This window comes from Arachis hypogaea, chromosome 4 (genome assembly GCF_003086295.3).
Source record: "Arachis hypogaea cultivar Tifrunner chromosome 4, arahy.Tifrunner.gnm2.J5K5, whole genome shotgun sequence".
Taxonomy (NCBI): domain Eukaryota; kingdom Viridiplantae; phylum Streptophyta; class Magnoliopsida; order Fabales; family Fabaceae; genus Arachis; species Arachis hypogaea.
Window position 1 is genome coordinate 4,378,569 of NC_092039.1, and position 18,897 is coordinate 4,397,465.

The 18,897-nt window shown below is 35.8% G+C and overlaps 1 protein-coding gene across 3 annotated transcripts; it reads right to left on the reverse strand.

The window, feature by feature from the left end:
- Positions 1–1,645: 1,645 nt before the first annotated feature.
- Positions 1,646–6,792, reverse strand: LOC112795867 (dihydroxy-acid dehydratase, chloroplastic). 3 transcript variants are annotated; one of them, XM_025838044.3, is made up of 14 exons: positions 6,113–6,792; positions 5,654–5,725; positions 5,415–5,462; positions 4,798–4,952; positions 4,502–4,696; positions 4,312–4,423; positions 3,689–3,758; positions 3,541–3,599; positions 3,295–3,418; positions 3,125–3,195; positions 2,923–3,024; positions 2,511–2,591; positions 2,091–2,249; positions 1,646–1,978 (listed from the first exon to the last, which is right to left on the reverse strand). In XM_025838044.3, the coding sequence occupies exons 1-14, from the start codon at positions 6,632–6,634 to the stop codon at positions 1,928–1,930; spliced, it is 1,821 nt and encodes a 606-aa protein (XP_025693829.1). In that variant the 5' UTR covers positions 6,635–6,792; the 3' UTR covers positions 1,646–1,927. The 3 variants fall into 3 exon arrangements, with proteins under 3 accessions (XP_025693829.1, XP_072089982.1, XP_072089981.1); XM_072233881.1 differs by having other exon boundaries at positions 5,654–5,718; positions 6,113–6,766; XM_072233880.1 differs by having other exon boundaries at positions 5,654–5,733; positions 6,113–6,746.
- Between the last annotated feature and the right edge of the window lie 12,105 nt (positions 6,793–18,897).

Consider the following 18,897-nt stretch of genomic DNA (forward strand, 5'->3'; position numbering starts at 1 on the left):
CTCCTTGTTACCCAAATCACAGCAAAACCTCAACACTTTCACCCGAAAACACCTTATCATATCATACCCATCATCAAAGGTGAAATTCCTGAAGAAATGCTGTGGTTCATGTGGGCGCTCACTGTCCAGTATGATTGCGCCATCATAGTTCCTGGAATTGCTATGTACAGGTTTCTCTGTGACAAAAGCTTCTCAGGAACAAATCTTGAGAAACTTCTTAAGATGTTTGCACCTATTCCTTTTTGGAGAGGAAAACTCTTCAGTGCACTAACAGACCATGATGTTTGGAACATCCCTGATAAGCTAAGACACAGGTTTTATTATGCCTTTGTCTTAAGAAGGCTATTTGCCTATCGTAATGAGATCCTCTACACCAGAAATAACTTTAACATTGTGGTTATTCAAAGATATGGCCAACAGATGAGAAACACTGTCTCAACAATCTGGCCAAACATCTCACCTTCCACAACAACCCTAATGTTGATGTTCTCACAGGAGCCATTGAAGGACTCTCACTTCCATCAGAAGAGGAAGCTTCCTCTTCCAGGACCATACAAGAAGAATTAAGAGAATTCCAATCCAATTTTCTTGCTTCATCTGTGACTTATCCTACCCCGCCACTCCACCAGAATGAACACCCATGGCATTCTCCTCTTGTAGATCAAGCCACGTATGGCTATGGAAACATTGACGATGAAGAACCAGGATCAAGGGTCTATCCACTACTGCCAAGCCCTACATATGTGGATGCTGGAATTGAAGATGATGACACTGAGAATCCATACACAGAAGGACCACATAACCTTGTGGATGACATTGATGAACATGAGCCCATTACGAAATACAGTCCGTGAAGAATGGGACCCAGCAACAACCATGATGTCCAAAAGTAATTATGGTATTTTGTCTTTTATAATCATGTAAAATATGGTGTGACATAAAGTAAGTTTGTCCTTTTATAATCATAAAAAGGAGTGATGTGAGATAAAGTTGTCATGATGTAACCAAAGATAAGATTCCTTCTTATCTCTTAGTAGTGCAGTCCACGTGTCTGTATTTGAGTAGTTTGCTTAAAGTTGTTTGTCTTGTTGTAATGATGGATAAGATTCTTTCTTATCCTCCACTACCTAAGAGCCTCTATATATAGAGGGCTCTCCCATTGTAAAAATCAGAACTTGATCTTTCAATATAACCATTGTAAGATATTCACCATGAATACTCTCTAAATCTCTCTCTCTCTGAAATCTTGAGTCTCCAATATGCTTATCTTTGCTTACTAGTTTCACGTATGCTCTAGGCTTGCCTCGTTCTTGAGGACCCTGCCTATCAGAAATGAAACTGATCCGATCCATGAGAAGTTCCAGTATTGGAAAGAAAGAACATATCGGCATCCATGACGCTCTTGTCATAAGGTCCCTTGAATCCCCAATTGAGATGAGTTTAGTGGGAAATCGGGATAGAGATGACAAGATGTACTGGTCCCTTGGTATGTTCTTTCAGAAGTACGTCTGGATGCACCCCGTTTATTTATACTTGTTTGTCTATTATTTTATTTTATTTGATTCTTTTGTCTACAGAAAACAGAAAATATTGAGCTTTATTATGATTTTCATCCGAATGATGAAATCTATTTTAAGAACATTGATTTCTCATTTCTCCTAAGAGAAATGTTCAAACTAACATTTATTCATTAACTGATACACAACATTAAACAAATTCACACAAAAATTACAAAAATGATAACTGGTCCATAATGAAGTAGCAAAAGAATAATTATAATTCACAAGAGATACATCAAGCTACATTGCTATGCACCCTTTTAGGCCTAAATATTAATAACACCCTCAAAAACACACATATATGACCCTCTTTTTCTCCCTCTGCTACTCACCAAAACTCTGCTCTCTCTCTCTTACTCTCTCTCTCTTTACTCATCCGTCACACATCCGCTAGAAGCTGATTTCACATTTTTAATGTACTGCATTTCAGAAACCAAATAAAATCTAAGTATAAAAGCACAAGAAATAAAGTGTATTTATTTTTTCATTTTTCTTTTGTTGCATCTTAAGGAACTTCATGTCTCATCATACCTTGTAGAGAACTCCTTGGTTAGCTTTGTATGGCGGAGCAGACCATTTCTTCTTGCGTGCCTCCATCTCCTCGTCGGATACCAAAGTATCAATCCTCCTCTTCTGGACGTCGATGTTGATGACATCTCCGTTTTGAATCAAGCCGATTGGACCACCCTCCTGTAACATCAATTAAACCACAAGTATTATCAGCTGCTACAAGGAACTATAAGATTTTTCTTTATAGATTGAGTACAAGAACATGTCACGAAATAAATACCATCTCTATCTCTATCATTTTAGATAATATAACGACAGCAGGAACATGTTACAGAAAATCATTTGATCGAATATCAAAAATTTTACATTGTTAGCATCTTCAATTTTTTTTTAAGCTTATTATAGCCATAATAAAATGATAATATAGCATAGTCAATTAACCTGTGCTTCAGGGCATATATGGCCAACAACAAATCCATGTGATCCTCCTGAAAATCTCCCATCAGTCAACAAGGCAACTTCCTGCAGCATCCAAATGTAAGAAATGTCAATAATTAGGTCCATTATCAGGGTCTCTTGTAAATTACAAAATAAAATTAAATTAAGCATATTTGTACCAGCATTGATAGATAGATAGACAAGGATTCATATTAATTGAGACTCCTACAATATCAGAAAAACAACAATAAACAAAAACAAAGCCTCCTTATCCCACTAGGTAGGGTCGGCCACGTGGATCAAATGATGCTATTGAGCTTTATTGTATATCATGTCTACAGTAAGACTGTTTACCCGTAGAAAAGACTATTACAAAGAAAGTAAATAGAATAAACAAAGACATCATAGGTCAGACCTTTCCAAGCCCTGCACCCATTATTGCACTTGTTGGTGTTAACATCTCAGGCATGCCTGGACCGCCCTTAGGTCCCTCTCCCCTAATTACAACCACTTTCCCCTGACAAAGTGGAATATCATATGCAGAGATTCAATTAATCATTTCAATTTAGCAGTGGTTAAATCCGTGTAAAGCGTAACAAGGCAGTGGAAAGAAATACCTTAAAACTTGAAGGATCCTCTGAAATGGCAGCAATCATTGACTCCTCTCCTTCAAATACAAGTGCAGGGCCTGTTGAAAAATCCATGTCATTAACATGTGATTCAGGCAAACATAATTTATCCAAAGCAATATTTTAAGAAATTCATAAAATACAGAGAGAAACTTCACCAGAGAAGTATAGCCCCTCTTTTCCAGTAATTTTAGCAACAGAACCCTGTGGGGCAAGGTTTCCGTATAATATTTGAATGTGCGCTGTCTTCTTTATGGGATTTTCTATAGGCCTTATTATTTCCTGAACCACACATAACACAAAATTTGTAGCTTGCAAGAGATTAACTCATTAACAATCAAATTGTGGGAACTGTGAAGTAGTAGCATAGATAAAATTAAACATAAATGTCATGATACTCATACCTGGCCGGGGGACAAGGGAGGAACAAGTTCAGAATTTTCAGCAAGTGTCCTCCCAGTAACTATAGAAGAGGTATGTCTATGTTAGTGACATGCATATTCTGCAGGAAAGAATCTTCTTTTCTAAACACACAGAGACAAATGGCCATACCAGTCAAACAGTCCCCCTCTAGAAAGCCTTGCTCAAGAAGGTAGCGGATAACAGCAGGGGTCCCTCCAATCTATCAAAAACAAAAATGAGTTTCAAGCAATATAGGATAGAATAGAATAGCATAGGCACCACAAGCATGACTTCAAGAAGGATAACAACAATCAACCCTTGTTCAACTAAGCAGGATCAGCTACATTTACATTGATAAGAGAGTGCCATAATACCATAAAATAAACCAAATCTGTTTTAAAACAATTTAAACCTAAATCTTTAAGTTGTTTCTCCAAGAGTTTTTCGGTCAATGCTTAAGTTTTAACTGCTGAGCTTCCCTCCATGTGATTTATCTCGGGATTTATCATGCCTACTCCACATATGACCGAACCACCTAAGTTGAAATTGCACCATCCTTTCCATAGTGGGTACAACCCCAAATTTCACTCTAATTCATTCTTTCTTTATCCTATCCTATATACCCATTGAATGCAATATTTCTCATCTCTACACCATTCACTTTATTTTCTTGGGTTTTTTTTTACAACCTAATTTGGTACCATTGAAAAAAAAAAAAAAAAAAAAAAAGCGAAGCAATACTCCATTAGTTAACATAAAAATTAAATACATACCTTGTGAACATCTTCCATGACATATTTTCCACTAGGCTTGAGATCTGCAAGGAAAGGAACCTCATCGCTAACCTTTTGGAAATCATCAAGAGACAATTCGATGCCAACAGACCTGCCAAAATCATTATATGACCTTTCCAATTAGAATTGTTATCTCTGAGTAGGATGTTTGGCACCAAACTTCACTTACTTGGCTATAGCAATTAAATGTAACACAGCATTAGTAGATCCACCAAGTGCCATAACTATAACCATTGCATTGCGTAGTGATTTACGAGTGATGATATCTCGGGGCTTCAAGTCCATCTTCAACAATTCGAGAAGATATTTCCCAGCTAATCGGCACTCATCCAACTTTAATGGATCCTCAGCAGGTGTAGATGAGCTATAGAAGTAAAAAATAAAGGAAACCACGTACTTTATTTTATTTTTCTTGGGACCAAAAAAGATGAGGAAAAACAATGTCAACCTACATAACATACTTACCTATAAGGAAGAGACATTCCCATAGCTTCTATTGCAGAAGCCATGGTATTGGCTGTATACATTCCTCCACAAGCCCCAGCACCCGGGCAAGAGTTGCGGAGAACATTTTGTCGGTATTGATCGTCAATTGATCCACTCACATATTCACCATAAATCTACAGTAAAATTTCTGGTTAAATGTGACATAGTGGTATCCAACTTCTGAGATATTCAGGGAAACAGATATATATTATAAAGTACAGCATTTTAAAGTGCTGACAATTACAAAATTCTTAATTTTTCGATTTAAAGAGGAGCTCCGTTATTTCTAGGAAGATGGTCCAGACTCCAGACATAGGGAATATGACATCCTAATTGACAATATAAGATTTTCTCTAATAATTTTTTGCAAGTATAAAGGGCCTCAGAGAGAACCAGTTAGTATATGTTTTTCTTTTATTCATTTTTATCTTTTAACTGTTCAAGGAATATTTTCCACTCTCCTCATTAAGTTCTTTCTTCTATCTCTTGAAAAAACTTGCCTTTGTTTAAATTGGTGCAAAATCAAATATGAAGAAATTAACTAAACAGGAATCACATTAAGACGGAATTTGACTCAAGACATTTATTTCTTATACCTGAAAGGCAGATACTATGTCGAACGTATTACCCTGAAAATGACCAGGCTGCAAAAAGGAATATTACAATAAACATTAGAAAGAATATAAACAACCTCAGAATCAGTAATGACATTTCACATTTTCACTATGGAAATGGACAGTTAGGGGGCTGCAGCTGGCTTCACAAACATGTTAATTACATCGATCAAATGAAGTCTAAAACAATTACAAGAAGGCATAGCCAAATTTCCTCCTACCTTTATAGTTCCACCATAAACCATAATGCTTGGTCTGTTGAGGCGGCCCATTGCCATGATTGTACCTGGCATCTGTAAAACTGTGAGATGTATGACTCAACTACTAAAAGAATACAATCTATAACTCCTCCAAAACATACAAAACAAGTAATCACAGCAATACAGCAGAAATTGGAAACTTGACAAGCTAACAACTGAGCTATTGGAGACAAAGGAACGTATTAACCAACAAAAATCAATCCACCAAATCTGCAAACTAAAGAAACCCAACAAAACAAAGTTAGCAAAAACACCCTCTTTTATCTAATCTACATTCCGGTCTACCGAACTAAATGAACTTCACTCTAAAAAAAAAAGCAACCTTTGTATATCCCCATTCACATAAACACAAAATTAAAACCTTGCTTAACAAAAACAGTATGAAAAACAAGTTGAAAAGTGAAGGTAAAAAGTGTTTACATTTTTGTCACAGCCAGGGATGGAGATGTTGCCATCATACCACTGAGCACTCATAACGGTTTCAATGCTATCAGCGATGAGGTCCCTGGACTGCAAGCTGTAGCACATCCCCCTCGTACCCATGGAAATGGCGTCGCTGACACCGATGGTGTTGAACCTGAAGGGGATCATGCCGGCTTCCCTAACGCCTTCTTTAACGGCCTCGGAAAGTTCCAGAAGGTGCATGTTGCAGGTGTTACCCTCGTACCAGACGGAAGAGACGCCAATCTGGGGCTTGTCCATATCGTCCTCGGAGAGACCCACGCCATAGAGTACGGCCTGGGAGGCTCCTTGGGACTTCGGTTGGGTTATTCGGGAGCTGTACTTGTTGAGCTTTTGGGTGGCGGCGGCGGCGGAGGAGGACTCCGGTGGGGAGTCGACGGTGACGGAGGAAGCGGATTGGGAGGCTCTGATGGAGAAGAAGGGGAGAGTGCGGCGGCGGAGAGTGGGGAGCGAGGTGGGTAAGAAGAGAGTGGACTGCATTGTGTGATGATTGAGAAAAGAGAGGAATGAAGATTCAAGATTCAAGAGTGAAGAGTGAAGAGTGAAGAGAGGTTTTAGAGAAGAGGATTGAGGGTTTAGCTAGGGTAGGTATGATTATGAACATGAAATGACAATTGACTCTTAATTTTTTGTCACTTATTACTGTTAGTGTTGGAAGTGTGTGTTGAAGTTAGTCTCATATCGAATAAAGTAAAAAAGAGTGAAAAATTTATAAGACGAGAGATTCATTAACTTGATAGCTTAAGGTTTTAAGTTAGATATGAAAATATTTTCATCTTATATTTTTTCACTTAATTTTTCCACGAAATATCTTTAGTGATTAAGACTTAAGAGTTCTCTAGGGTTGATCCAACAATTACCTACTTATGTCTCTTCAGCCCCTTTTTTTATTTTTTAAACTTGGGGTAAAAAACCATAATAAGCCAACTGGCTCAAAAAATTACGTAAATACGCCAAAGCAAAAATCGTTTCAGCAATAAGCCAGATCGCATTTTTATATAATTCGAACCAGGTTGGTTCGAACTCTAGTTGTTAGTAAATCGAACCAGGTGAGTTCGAATTAGGATTTTTTGTTGGTACTAAATCGAACCAGCCTGGTTCGAATTAGGAATGAAGGTAATTCGAACCAAGATGGTTCGAATTATAGAGAGAGAATGTTTGCATGTAATTCGAACCGGGCTGGTTCGAATTACACCAATCATAGTTCGAACCAGGCCGGTTCGAACTATGTGTGAGACTGAGCTGTATATATATGGTTCCAAACGTGAGTTAGTATCATTAGAGGGAGTAGGATGGCTAGTGAGGAGAGTTTTGTGGTTTTGGTGCACCACAGAGGATCTGTTAATAGAAAAACTCGTTCCGGAGTAAAGTTCACAGATAAGAATCCTCTATGTATTGTCATAACATCAACGACGAGTTACGATGACCTTGTTAGCGCTGTACTAATGAAGCTCGGTCTGGAGGGTGCGAAGCGGGTAAAGAAGTTTTTCTATCGCATTCCAGTCACGGTGCTACAGAATACGGTGAAGTATGATTGCTTCACGATTAATAATGATGCGGACTTGCAAGTAATGTTTCTCTGTCGGCGGCAGTTTCCGGAGGTGAGGACACCGGAGTTGTTGGCCCGGCTGGTTGATGTTGTATCCAGCTCCGGCGGTTCGAACAGGAATACGAACACTATAGCGAATGCAGCAGGTTCTAGTTCCCGGCCTGCCGTTGCTTCCTCGTCCGTCCCTGTGTACGAACCAGTGGTCCAACATGTCGCCTCCCCATCTTTCGCTGTTGACCTCAATGCCACCGAAGGCGACGAGGTAGTGGAAAGGGAAAACTTGCCGAACGCTTTAGTGGGAGTTGCACCTGTTGGCGTAGGAGACGGTTTTTTGGACGATGAAGACGAGGATGACGTCGAGCCGGATATGATTGACGATGATAGCGCTGATGATATTGGAGCGACTGGGCCTGCGTTGGAGGTAGGTGGTTCTAGCTCTGGCACACAGCAGTATCCACCACATTTTTCCTCGTTGGACTTGGACGCCATGAGACATGAGGGGGTTTTAGGGCACGCTGTTGGATTCGGAGCTAGAGATGCGGAAGGGACTACTGGTCTGACAGAGTTCCAGGTGGGTCAACAATTCCAGGATAAAGATGAGGCCCTTTTAAGTGTGAAGACTTACAGCATCAGGCGAGGGGTACAGTACAAGGTGGTGGAGTCCGATCACCGCCGGTATGTGGGCAAGTGTTCCGAGTTTGGGAACGGGTGCACATGGTTGATTCGACTGAGTCTCCGGAAGCGCAAGGGCATTTGGGAGGTCAAACGGTACAATGGACCTCACACCTGCCTGGCCACATCCATCTCGAGTGACCACAGGAGTTTGGATTATCATGTGATTTCGGCGTTCATTATGCCAATGGTTAGGGCCGATGCATCCGTGAGCATCAAGGTGCTCCTGAACGCCACGGCAGCGCACTTTGGTTTTAGGCCGACTTACCGGAGGGTTTGGATGGCGAAGCAGAAATCTATTGCCCTCATATACGGTGACTGGGATGAGTCCTACAACGACCTGCCTAGGTGGGTCTTGGGTGTCCAGCTGACGATGCCTGGGAGTGTTGCGGTACTGAAGACGAGCCCGGTTCGAGTTGGAGGACAGGTGGACGAATCTCAAGCGTACTTCCACAGACTTTTCTGGACTTTCCCGCCCTGCATCGAGGCATTCCGTCATTGCAAGCCGCTAATCAGCATTGACGGCACACATTTGTATGGGAAGTATGGGGGAACGTTGCTCATCGCGATTGCACAGGATGGGAACTCCAACATTCTACCTGTGGCATTCGCACTAGTAGAGGGTGAGAATGCGGAATCCTGGACATTCTTTCTCTCGCACCTTCGACAGCACGTGACCCCGCAGCCCGGTCTGCTGGTTATATCGGACAGGCACAACGGCATCAAGGCTGCGCTTGAGGATCCTGACGGCGGTTGGCTACCGCCATCTGCGTACCGTGCATTCTGCATACGACACGTAGCGGCTAATTTTGCCCTAACCTTCAAGGGCAAAGACGCTAGGAGGCTACTAGTCAACGCGGCGTATGCGAAGACCGAGGTTGAATTTGATTACTGGTTTGATATCCTGCGATCTGAAGATCCGGCGATGTGTGAGTGGGCGAACCGGATTGATTACTCGTTGTGGACTCAGCATCGTGATGAGGGGCGGAGATTTGGTCACATGACGACAAACATCTCCGAGTGTGTGAACTCTATCCTGAAGGGGGTCAGAAATCTCCCTGTAGCATCCCTGGTGAAGGCAACATATTGTAGGCTTGCGGAACTGTTTGTTCGCAAGGGGAGAGAGGCTGAGGCCCAGATGGGAACAGGACAACAATTCAGTCAGCATTTGGTGAAGTGTATTGAGGCCAACATGAAGACGGCCAGGTGCTTCACGGTGACGCTGTATGACCGGGATAACTCCGAGTTCACTGTAGCAGAGACCACTCCGACTGGTTCTTTCTCCTTGGGTACTTACAGAGTATCACTTGCCTCTCGGACATGTGACTGCGGCTACTTCCAGGCTCTTCATTTCCCGTGTCAGCACGCACTTGCATGCTGTGCATACTCACGGGTCACCTGGACCTCTTACGTTCACAGCGTCTATCAGATTAGCTCGGTGTTCAATGTGTATCGGATGGGATTCACACCTCCGATCCCGGAGGGCTTCTGGCCACCTTACGACGGACCCACGGTGATTCCAGACCCTGACAAGAGGCGTGCCAGAGAGGGTCGTCCTAGATCCACTAGGATACGGACGAATATGGACCAGGCGGATCCGAATCGGCCAAAGAGGTGCAGCCTATGTCGCCAACCCGGACACACACGACGTAGTTGCCCACAGCTTGCAGGCTCGTCTCAGACAGGACACCATTAGGATGCATGTTGTTAGTGTTAGCATTATCTACATTAGTGCGCATCTTACTAGTCTTAGAGTTATTTAGATTATTTCCCATGTTGTTAGTCTCAGTATTATTTACATTAGTGCACATGACTTTTAGTTTGATTGTTGCGAGTAGTAATGAATATGGCTTCTTTAATTATGTATTTTTTTCTTTAAAGTTCAATCAAGTATCATAGTGGTTTGTACTTTTTTTTGTTATGTTATAGTCTGTTTACCTATGTTTTTTTTTTATTTGTGTTCTGGGACATTCATTTTGTATGATCAATGAATCTTGAAACAGTTTAGTGTCTATTTTTTCTTATTAAATTGTGTCCGGGTTGGCGACATAGGCCGCATCTCTTTGGCCGATTCGGATCTGCCTCCTCCATAGATACATAGCTAGCTCAGTCTCACACTAATTCGAACCGGCCTGGTTCGAACTATGATTGGTGTAATTCGAACCAACCCGGTTCGAATGACATGGGAACCTTCTCTCTCTATAATTCGAACCAACCTGGTTCGAATTACCTTCATTCCTAATTCGAACCAGGCTGGTTCGATTTATTAACAACAGAAAACCCTAATTCGAACTCACCTGGTTCGATTTACTAACAAATAGAGTTCGAACCAACCTGGTTCGAATTATATAAAAATGCGATCTGGCTTATTGCTGAAACGATTTTTGCTTTGGCGTATTTACGTAATTTTCTGAGCCAGTTGGCTTATTATGGTTTTTTACCCTTAAACTTGTTTGGGTGGCGTTGAAATTTTTTATTTGTCAGTGTGCTTCATACAAATTTTAGAAAGATTTTCACATGTGTCATTTATTTTATTTAAATATTGATATACCATGTATTAAACGGTAATAGATCAAATATTTGTCGTCTAACACGTGATATAATGTCCAAAATATCTCTGAAATAATGTATAAAAAGACTAATATAGCACTGACAAAATGTCAACTTTGTTGTTATATGATGATTGATGAAGGATGTTTCAAGGCAAGCCAAGTTTTCTATGAATTGCAGTTCATGGACTAATTTTTCTAAGGAACCATGAGTTAGTTCGTTGGAATTTTTTGGAACTATTTTGTTGTAACATAATTAGGATTTATAGCTGTATTTTATTATTTTGGGATTTTTTTAGACATTGAAATTTATATTTTCTAATATAATTAAACAATATTTATGTTATAAAAGGTTATTTTATTTTTTCTTTTAAGATTTTAAGAGATTTTAATTTTTACTCTCTAATACAATAAAACAATTTTAATTAATTTTATAAAAGATAACTTAATTTTTTTAAAAATTCATGATTATAGTCTATGTTTTGTACCTTAAATTTGATATTTAAAAATATTTTTGTCTTTTTAAATTAATGTTAAAAAATATTTTAATCTCTTAAAATAAATTCTGCAAAAATTTTAGTAATTATTAAGTGCATGTTTAGACGCCATTATTTTGTTAAAAAAAGATCTTTTTTCAATGAAAAAAGATCTTTTTTTATTTTTTAACGTGTTTGACAAATTTCTAGTAGTAAAAGTAAAAGCACTAGTAAAATAAAAAAAAATCTTTTTTGAGAAGCTGTAATTTACATCTTTTTTTAAAAGATCTTTTTTCCTTAAAAAAAAGATGTTTTTCATGTAATAAATAAATAAAAAGTACTTTTATATTGTTATACCCAAACATAATTGATAGATAAAAAGACCTTTTTACATGAGATATCCAAACATAAAATTACTTTTACTTCTCTATAAAATCTTTTAAAAAAAGATAACTCGAAAAAAGATCTTTTCTTAAAAACTCACCCAAACAAGCCCTAAGTGATATTCAGATTTTATTTTCTAATACAAATAATCATATTTAAACCTCAAGTGTTATAGTCTTTTAAAAGTAATCATAAAAAATTATTTTTGTTAGAGTTTTAAAGAGGCTACTTTAATCATTACACTACAAGAGAAATGTTTATTACTGAGTAAAACACTATAATAAGCCAAGGAGAATGAAATTTTACACAAATAAGCCAAATGAAAATTTGGTTCATGAATCTACCAACGCACATTACTATATAGTTCGAATTAGGTTCATTCGAACTCTATTCACACATAATTCGAATCATGTTGATTCAAATTATGCACAAATGTGCACACACACTAATTCGAATATGTTGATTCGAATTACATTCACACACGCTGCATATGTCCATTTTTTTTATTAAAAATTTAATAATTGATTAAAAAAATTAATAATTTAAAAATTAAAAAATATATATTTTATTTCATGCATTAAAAAAAAGCTAACAAAATATTTTATTACGAGACTTCTTTAAAATATTAGTGAGCTATCAATTCGAATTTCATACAATACTCTTTTGTGCATTTTTAATAGCTCATGAATATTTTTTTATAAATTTTTTAAATAAATTTATTTAAATTATACCACAAAAAAATATTTTATTCTATACAAAATAATTTTAAAAATGGCTTAAAAGATGTTAGGAGTATTATAAAAATTTGTAATGTCCTAATGACTTAGGACATTAAAGAAATACTCTACATAGTCAATAATAATTTAGAAATTAAAAAAAAATATAGATATAACCAGTATTTACCTAAATTAGTAGAATATTACAAACTTTCATAGTACTCCTAACATTTTATAAGCAATTTTTTTAAAATTATTTTGCATAGAAAATGGCTTAAAAATGCCCTTTATTCTAGGCAAAACAATTTAAAAAAATAGCTTAAAAAAATGTTAGGAATACTATAAAAATTTGTAATGTCCTAGTAATTTAGGTAAATATTGGTTGTAACTATATTTTTTTTAATTTCTAAATTAGTATTGACTATGTAGAGTATTTTTTTAATGTCCTAAGTCATTAGGACATTAAAAATTTTTATAGTACTCCTAACATTTTTTAAGTCATTTTTTAAATTATTTTGCCTAGAATAAAGTGCATTTTAAGCCATTTTAAGCCATTTTCTATACAAAACAATTTAAAAAATGGCTTAAAAAATGTTAGGAGTACTATAAAAGTTTGTAATACTCTAGTAATTTAGGTAAATATTGGTTATAACTATATTTTTTTAATTTCTAAATTATTATTGACTATGTAGAGTATTTCTTTAATGTCCTAAGTTATTAGGACATTACAAATTTTTATAGTATTCCTAATATCTTTTAAGCCATTTTTTAAAATTATTTTGTATAGAGTAAAATATTTTGTTAGCTTTTTTTTAATGCATGAAATAAAATATATATTTTTTAATTTTTAAATTATTAATTTTTTTAATCAATTATTAAATTTTTAATAAAAAAATGGACATAATTAAATCATGAGTAATTCGAATCTGTTGAATTCGAATTACTATGTGCAGCGTGTGTGAGTGTAATTCGAATCAACATGATTCGAATTAGTGTGTGTGCACGTTTGTGCATAATTCGAATCAACATGATTCGAATTATGTGTGAATAGAGTTCGAATGAACCTGATTCGAACTATATAGTAATGTGCATTGGTGGATTCATGAACCAATTTTTCATTTGGCTTATTTGTGTAAAATTTCATTCTCCTTGGCTTATTATAGTGTTTTATCCTTTATTACCATTAGATTTAGCGTCAGACATTACTGTTAGATTTACTAGCAATTGCAATACTAAATTTGTTATCTACAAAATATTACTGTCAAATTCATATTTTTTACTCTAAATCCAACAGTAACAAATGGCACAGAAAAAAATTTGGTGGGCACGCATTTTACTATCGAATTTAGGGAAAAAAATTCGACTGTAAGGTAATTAAATGAAATGCGCTATTTTGTTCACTAACTATGCATTCGATGATAAATTCACCCGTAGAATTGGCCCTAAATTCATAAGCTTGTTTCTACCATGGATGAACTTGTTTTCTCTCTGCGAATTGCTACCTTCATCATTCGCCACCGCCGCTGCTTGTCTTCGTCAACTACGATGCTACTCTTTCTCTTTCATTCAAATATGTCTTCTTTCTTTTCTTCTTTCATTTTTTTATATTGTTGGCATTTGCTATATTCTAACCCTACACTCCTCTACCCAATATCCATTGTCACTGTCACCGCTGGTTATTTACTTAAATATTCAAAAAATTAAATTTGAATAAAGTTTAATTAGATTAATGGTATACAATTTGATTATATATCATTAACTGAATGGTTTGAGGTAGAAAATGTGTATGAGGTGTTTAAATTTGGGGTGAAACGTGAGAATATGGTATTTTGAGAAGATTGGATATGAGAGTTGAGTGAAACTGAAACTTTAATAAATTTTAATCATAAACTTTGATGTTGGAAGCAAGGTTTTGAAAACCGGACCGGACCGGCCGGTTTGATCGGTTTAACCGCGAACCGGTGACGCAAACGGTCTGGTCCTCATGTAGAAACCGTCCTGGGAAGAACTGCCAAAGAACCGACGAACCGGCCAAAAACCGGCCGGTTGGGCCAAATCGGTGACCAGCCAGTTCTGCAAAAACGACGCCGTTTTATTGTTTTCTTTTTTTAAATCCTAAACCCGACCCGACCCGTGGAACACCCTGCACCCCATCCCCTTTCATCCCCCGAACCCATTCACTCATGATTCAGCTGATTCTGAATCATATTCATCTCATAGTGAGAGAACACAGAAGAGTGAACCCTAGCCGCCCAAACCCTAACTTGCCATCGCACCCTCCTTCGTCGCCGCAGTCACCGGTCATCAGTGCGACTGTCGTCGCCTGGTTCCCTGCCCAGTAGCCCTCCATCTGCGTGTCTTCATCTTCTCAACACCAGCAGGCAGTAGCCCGTCTCATCGTCTTCATCGTCGCACGGTCCTCAACAGTCAACACCAGTAGCCCTCCGTCGACCCCAGGTGAGTGACTCGTCCTCTGCTCATCTTCTTTGTTATTCGCCTATGTGAACTTCCTCTATGAAATTGATACTATGTGAACTTCGACTTCCTCTGTCAACTCAGATTTCAGTTTAATTGTGAACTTCCTCTGTTTGTTGGTTAGCATGACTATCAAAAAATCTGTTTGTTGGTTAGCATGAGAAATAAATAATCTGTTTGTTGGTTAGCAGATTTCTGTTTGTTGGTTAGCATGAGAAATAAATAATCTAAAAATTAACTGGCTGGTTTGCAGATTTTTGTTTGTTGGTTTGCAGCTCAATTTCTGTTTGTTGCTTAATTGCTGGCTTTGTTTGTAATTGCTGGGTGAAAGTTTAGTATTTTGTGATTATTGGTTAATGTTTTGGTTTGGTGTTCTCTCTTTTCCAAATTTCCCTTCTCTTGTATTTCTGCATGTTGCTGAATTGGTAATCAATAAATTTTCCTTTTTGCTATAAATCGGGACTTTACTAGGATTTGTTAAATTTGTTGCTTGTTGCTGAATTTGTTGCTTCCCAGTCACAGCATCAGAAGAGAAGCCGGTGAATAAGGTTTTAAACTGAGAAATCATGTGTTGTTGCTTGAATTTTAGGAGAAAGAGCAATGTAATGTATTCCTATTTATGATTCCATAAGACCAAGGTTAAATTAACAATTCAGGTGGAGTTGAGTTTTGTTTATGAGTAATAAATGCACGAAACAAGAATAGGATTGCTAATTAAATTTGAAATTTCTGATTAGTGACTTGTTAAGGTGCTATTGTTGTTATGCTATTGTTTCGTTATGGCACTGTTGTTGTTATGCTGCTGTTTTGTAATGGTTGTTGTTGAATGCTACTCTGTTTTCATTGTGTTGTAGTTGCTGATTTTGCTTTGATTTGTAGTTGCTGGTTGTGTTGGTTTTGCTAGCTTTGTTTGTAATTGCTGGGTGAAGGTTTAGTGTTTTGTAATTGCTGGTTTTGTTTTCTAATTGCTGGCTTTAGCTGAAGAAATTGGAGGGGCTGGATGAGGAGACATTGATACCTCAGAAGACACCACCACTATCAACATATTAATAAGATTATATAAATTTGATTGATGACATTTAATGTAATTTTTTAAATTTGAAAACTATTTTAATATTTATGTTATACTATAATTATATTTTAGCATGTTTATTTATAATTTATTTATTATTTTATCTTAAAACAGTTTTTTCGGTTGAATCACCAGTTAGATCGGTTGGACCAGTAAACCAATGAACCAATAGCTAGAGCAGTTCGATGACTAGTCCGATTTTTCGAACCTTGGTTGGAAGTTGTTTGTGAACTTTGAATTAAAAGTTTTAAATAAATTATTATGGTAAATTGTAAAATTTAAATTTTGTTGGTTTAATCATTATTGAATTTAAATCTTTAAAATTATATAGTAAAATTTAATTTAAAAAAAATAAAATTTAAGTTTACCGTCAATTAAATCCGTTAGCAGTTATTAATTTAATTATTAAGAAATAATATATTACTATCAAATTTCACTGATTATAAGTTTATACTTTATATCCATTGCTAAATTCGTCGGTAATTAGTGACAGACGAAAAAATCTGCTGCTAAATAATTACCGACGAGATTTATACCGTCAGATTTAATTTATTCATCGCTAAATTCGACAGTTCTGGCAACTTTCTTATAATGTTAAAATAAACTAAATTTTTTCTCGTTTTTAAAATTAACATGAAATTTCTAGTTTCTAATTTCTTATACAATAAAATAATATGAATTAATTATAAAATGATAGTATTTTGAAAATTAACCTTAAAATATTGTTTTTTTATTTAAAATATTTTAATAAGTTTATTTTGCTCAACCTTAGTTTTTTTTAAAAAAAAATATCAAAATTATCATGTGTAATATAATTATACAACGTTTTACTTTTAAAGGGTAGTTACTCCTTTTAAAGTAGTATTTTAGTAATTTTAAAAATGTTGTTTAAAGAATATTTTAATCTTTTTAAAATAAATGCTAAAAATTATTTTAATTATTTTAAATGAACTTTGCAAATATTTTAATATTTTTAAAGTAGAACACAAGTCTTTTGAAATACAATTAAACAATACTAAGACAAAAAAAAATTTAGTCTTTTTAATATTAACAATAAAATACTGTTTTTTTAGAATATTATAAAAAATTTTAATGTTTTTAATAAATTTATTTAAGAGAATATTTGAGTATTTTTATAATTAATTTAAATTTAAAGGATATATTAATATTAAAGAATATATAATATATTTTTACCACAATAAATTATTTCTGCAGATGATATAGTCCAGATGTTAATTTATCATTAAATAATATCCGTATTAAATCAATACGTATTTATTTGTTAACGTATTATAGTAATCAGTATTTATTTATTTTTTAACGTATCGTGGCAATTATTTTAAAAAATTTTGTTGTAAAAAATTCACAGTTGTCAAACACATTTAACCACACGTACCTCCTTCCTGGCTTGTTCATTGATCGACTCCCATAATAAATAACAGCTAGATAGCATCCACGCTAACCATCAAATCACATCGGATTTGGATCTTTTAAAATTTTAATTTTACTTTAAAGAATAAAATATAATTTTTTATTTTTAAATAATTTTTATTTTATATTTACTTTTTAGTTTCACTTATAAAATAAATAATAAAAAATCACATTTTATTTTTTAAAATGAAATTTAAATTTTAGAAGATCAAAATTTTACAAAAACAAAGGCACAAAGCTGGTATTAAAAACCTGGATTGTTGGGTGAAGGGAGCAACATGCGAAAACTTTTCCAAATTTTAATATAATAAATAAATAATATTTGTATGAGTAGTGTTAGAGAATCAATGGTCTAAGCATACAACGTGTACAATATGCTAAATCTTTGGTCTATGAATAAAATAAACATCACTTCATACTATCTAGAATAACCATCCAGATACCAGGATAATAAACATCTCATGTCATAAAATCACTCATCCAAAAGTTTAAGCTGATTTTGGGATTCACCAATGATAAAACTTTTGACATTTCGGATCTAGAACTCTAATACCATGTCATGAAACCACTCATCCCAAAAGCGTAACTTGATAGGACAATGTAACACTAATGGTCATATATCTAATATTTCATAAACCTTCATCGTACACATGGTACGCTTAGGCCATTGACTCCTTATACTTTCTCTATTTTTATATTATTATATCTAAATATAATTAATAGATAAAATAATAATTTACATAAAATATTTAAATATTAAATTATTCTTATTTTAAAAAAATTCATTTAAAAAAATATTTCTTTAAAAGTTTACGGGAATAAATTCTTTTTCTTCCTTCAAAGAATAAAAATAAAAAAAGATAACTTAGGAAATTATTCAATATTTTTATGAGCTAATGGTGAAAATATTGTTATGTATACATTAAATTGGTATCCAAAAATTTAGACATTTAATGTGTCACAAAATAATTAAGTCAGGTGTTATCATTCAAAAAACAAAACCAACAATTTTACTCACAAATCACAATTGCAGTTTTTAGGCGGAAATTATTTTTCATATGGAGAAGTGGTTGGTGTTTTGGGAGATTATTGGAAAGTGGGGTGATTTACCATGGGGTGGAGGTAGCAGCCACCACGCAGGGGGCGTGCTGTCCAAGCAGCCAAGGCGCGTGTCATCACCGGAGCACCACGCAGGGGGCGTGCTGAGGCCGCGTGTCATCGCCCAAGCACCACGCAGAGGGCGTGGTGAGGCCACGTGTCATCGCCCAAGCCCGGCGTGGTGACGTGGCAGCCATGCAAAAAGCTGACACCACGGGGGGGCGTGGTGGAGGTGGCAGCGCAGATTTCCAAGGCGGTCTTTCATGCAGGAGACAATCTCCACTCCGGGAAGCAACAAGCAGAGAAAGGGCTCTATATAAG

Excerpts from the sequence above, each read along its gene's own strand:
- LOC112795867 (XM_025838044.3), bottom strand. The coding sequence starts at position 6,634 with ATGCAGTCCACTCTCTTCTTACCCACCTCGCTCCCCACTCTCCGCCGC. Across the intron at positions 3,759-4,311 it reads TCATGGAAGATGTTCACAAG|ATTGGAGGGACCCCTGCTGT; the intron begins GTATGTATTTAA and ends TGTTTTTGATAG. Across the intron at positions 1,979-2,090 it reads ACCAAGGAGTTCTCTACAAG|TACATTAAAAATGTGAAATC; the intron begins GTATGATGAGAC and ends TCTGAAATGCAG.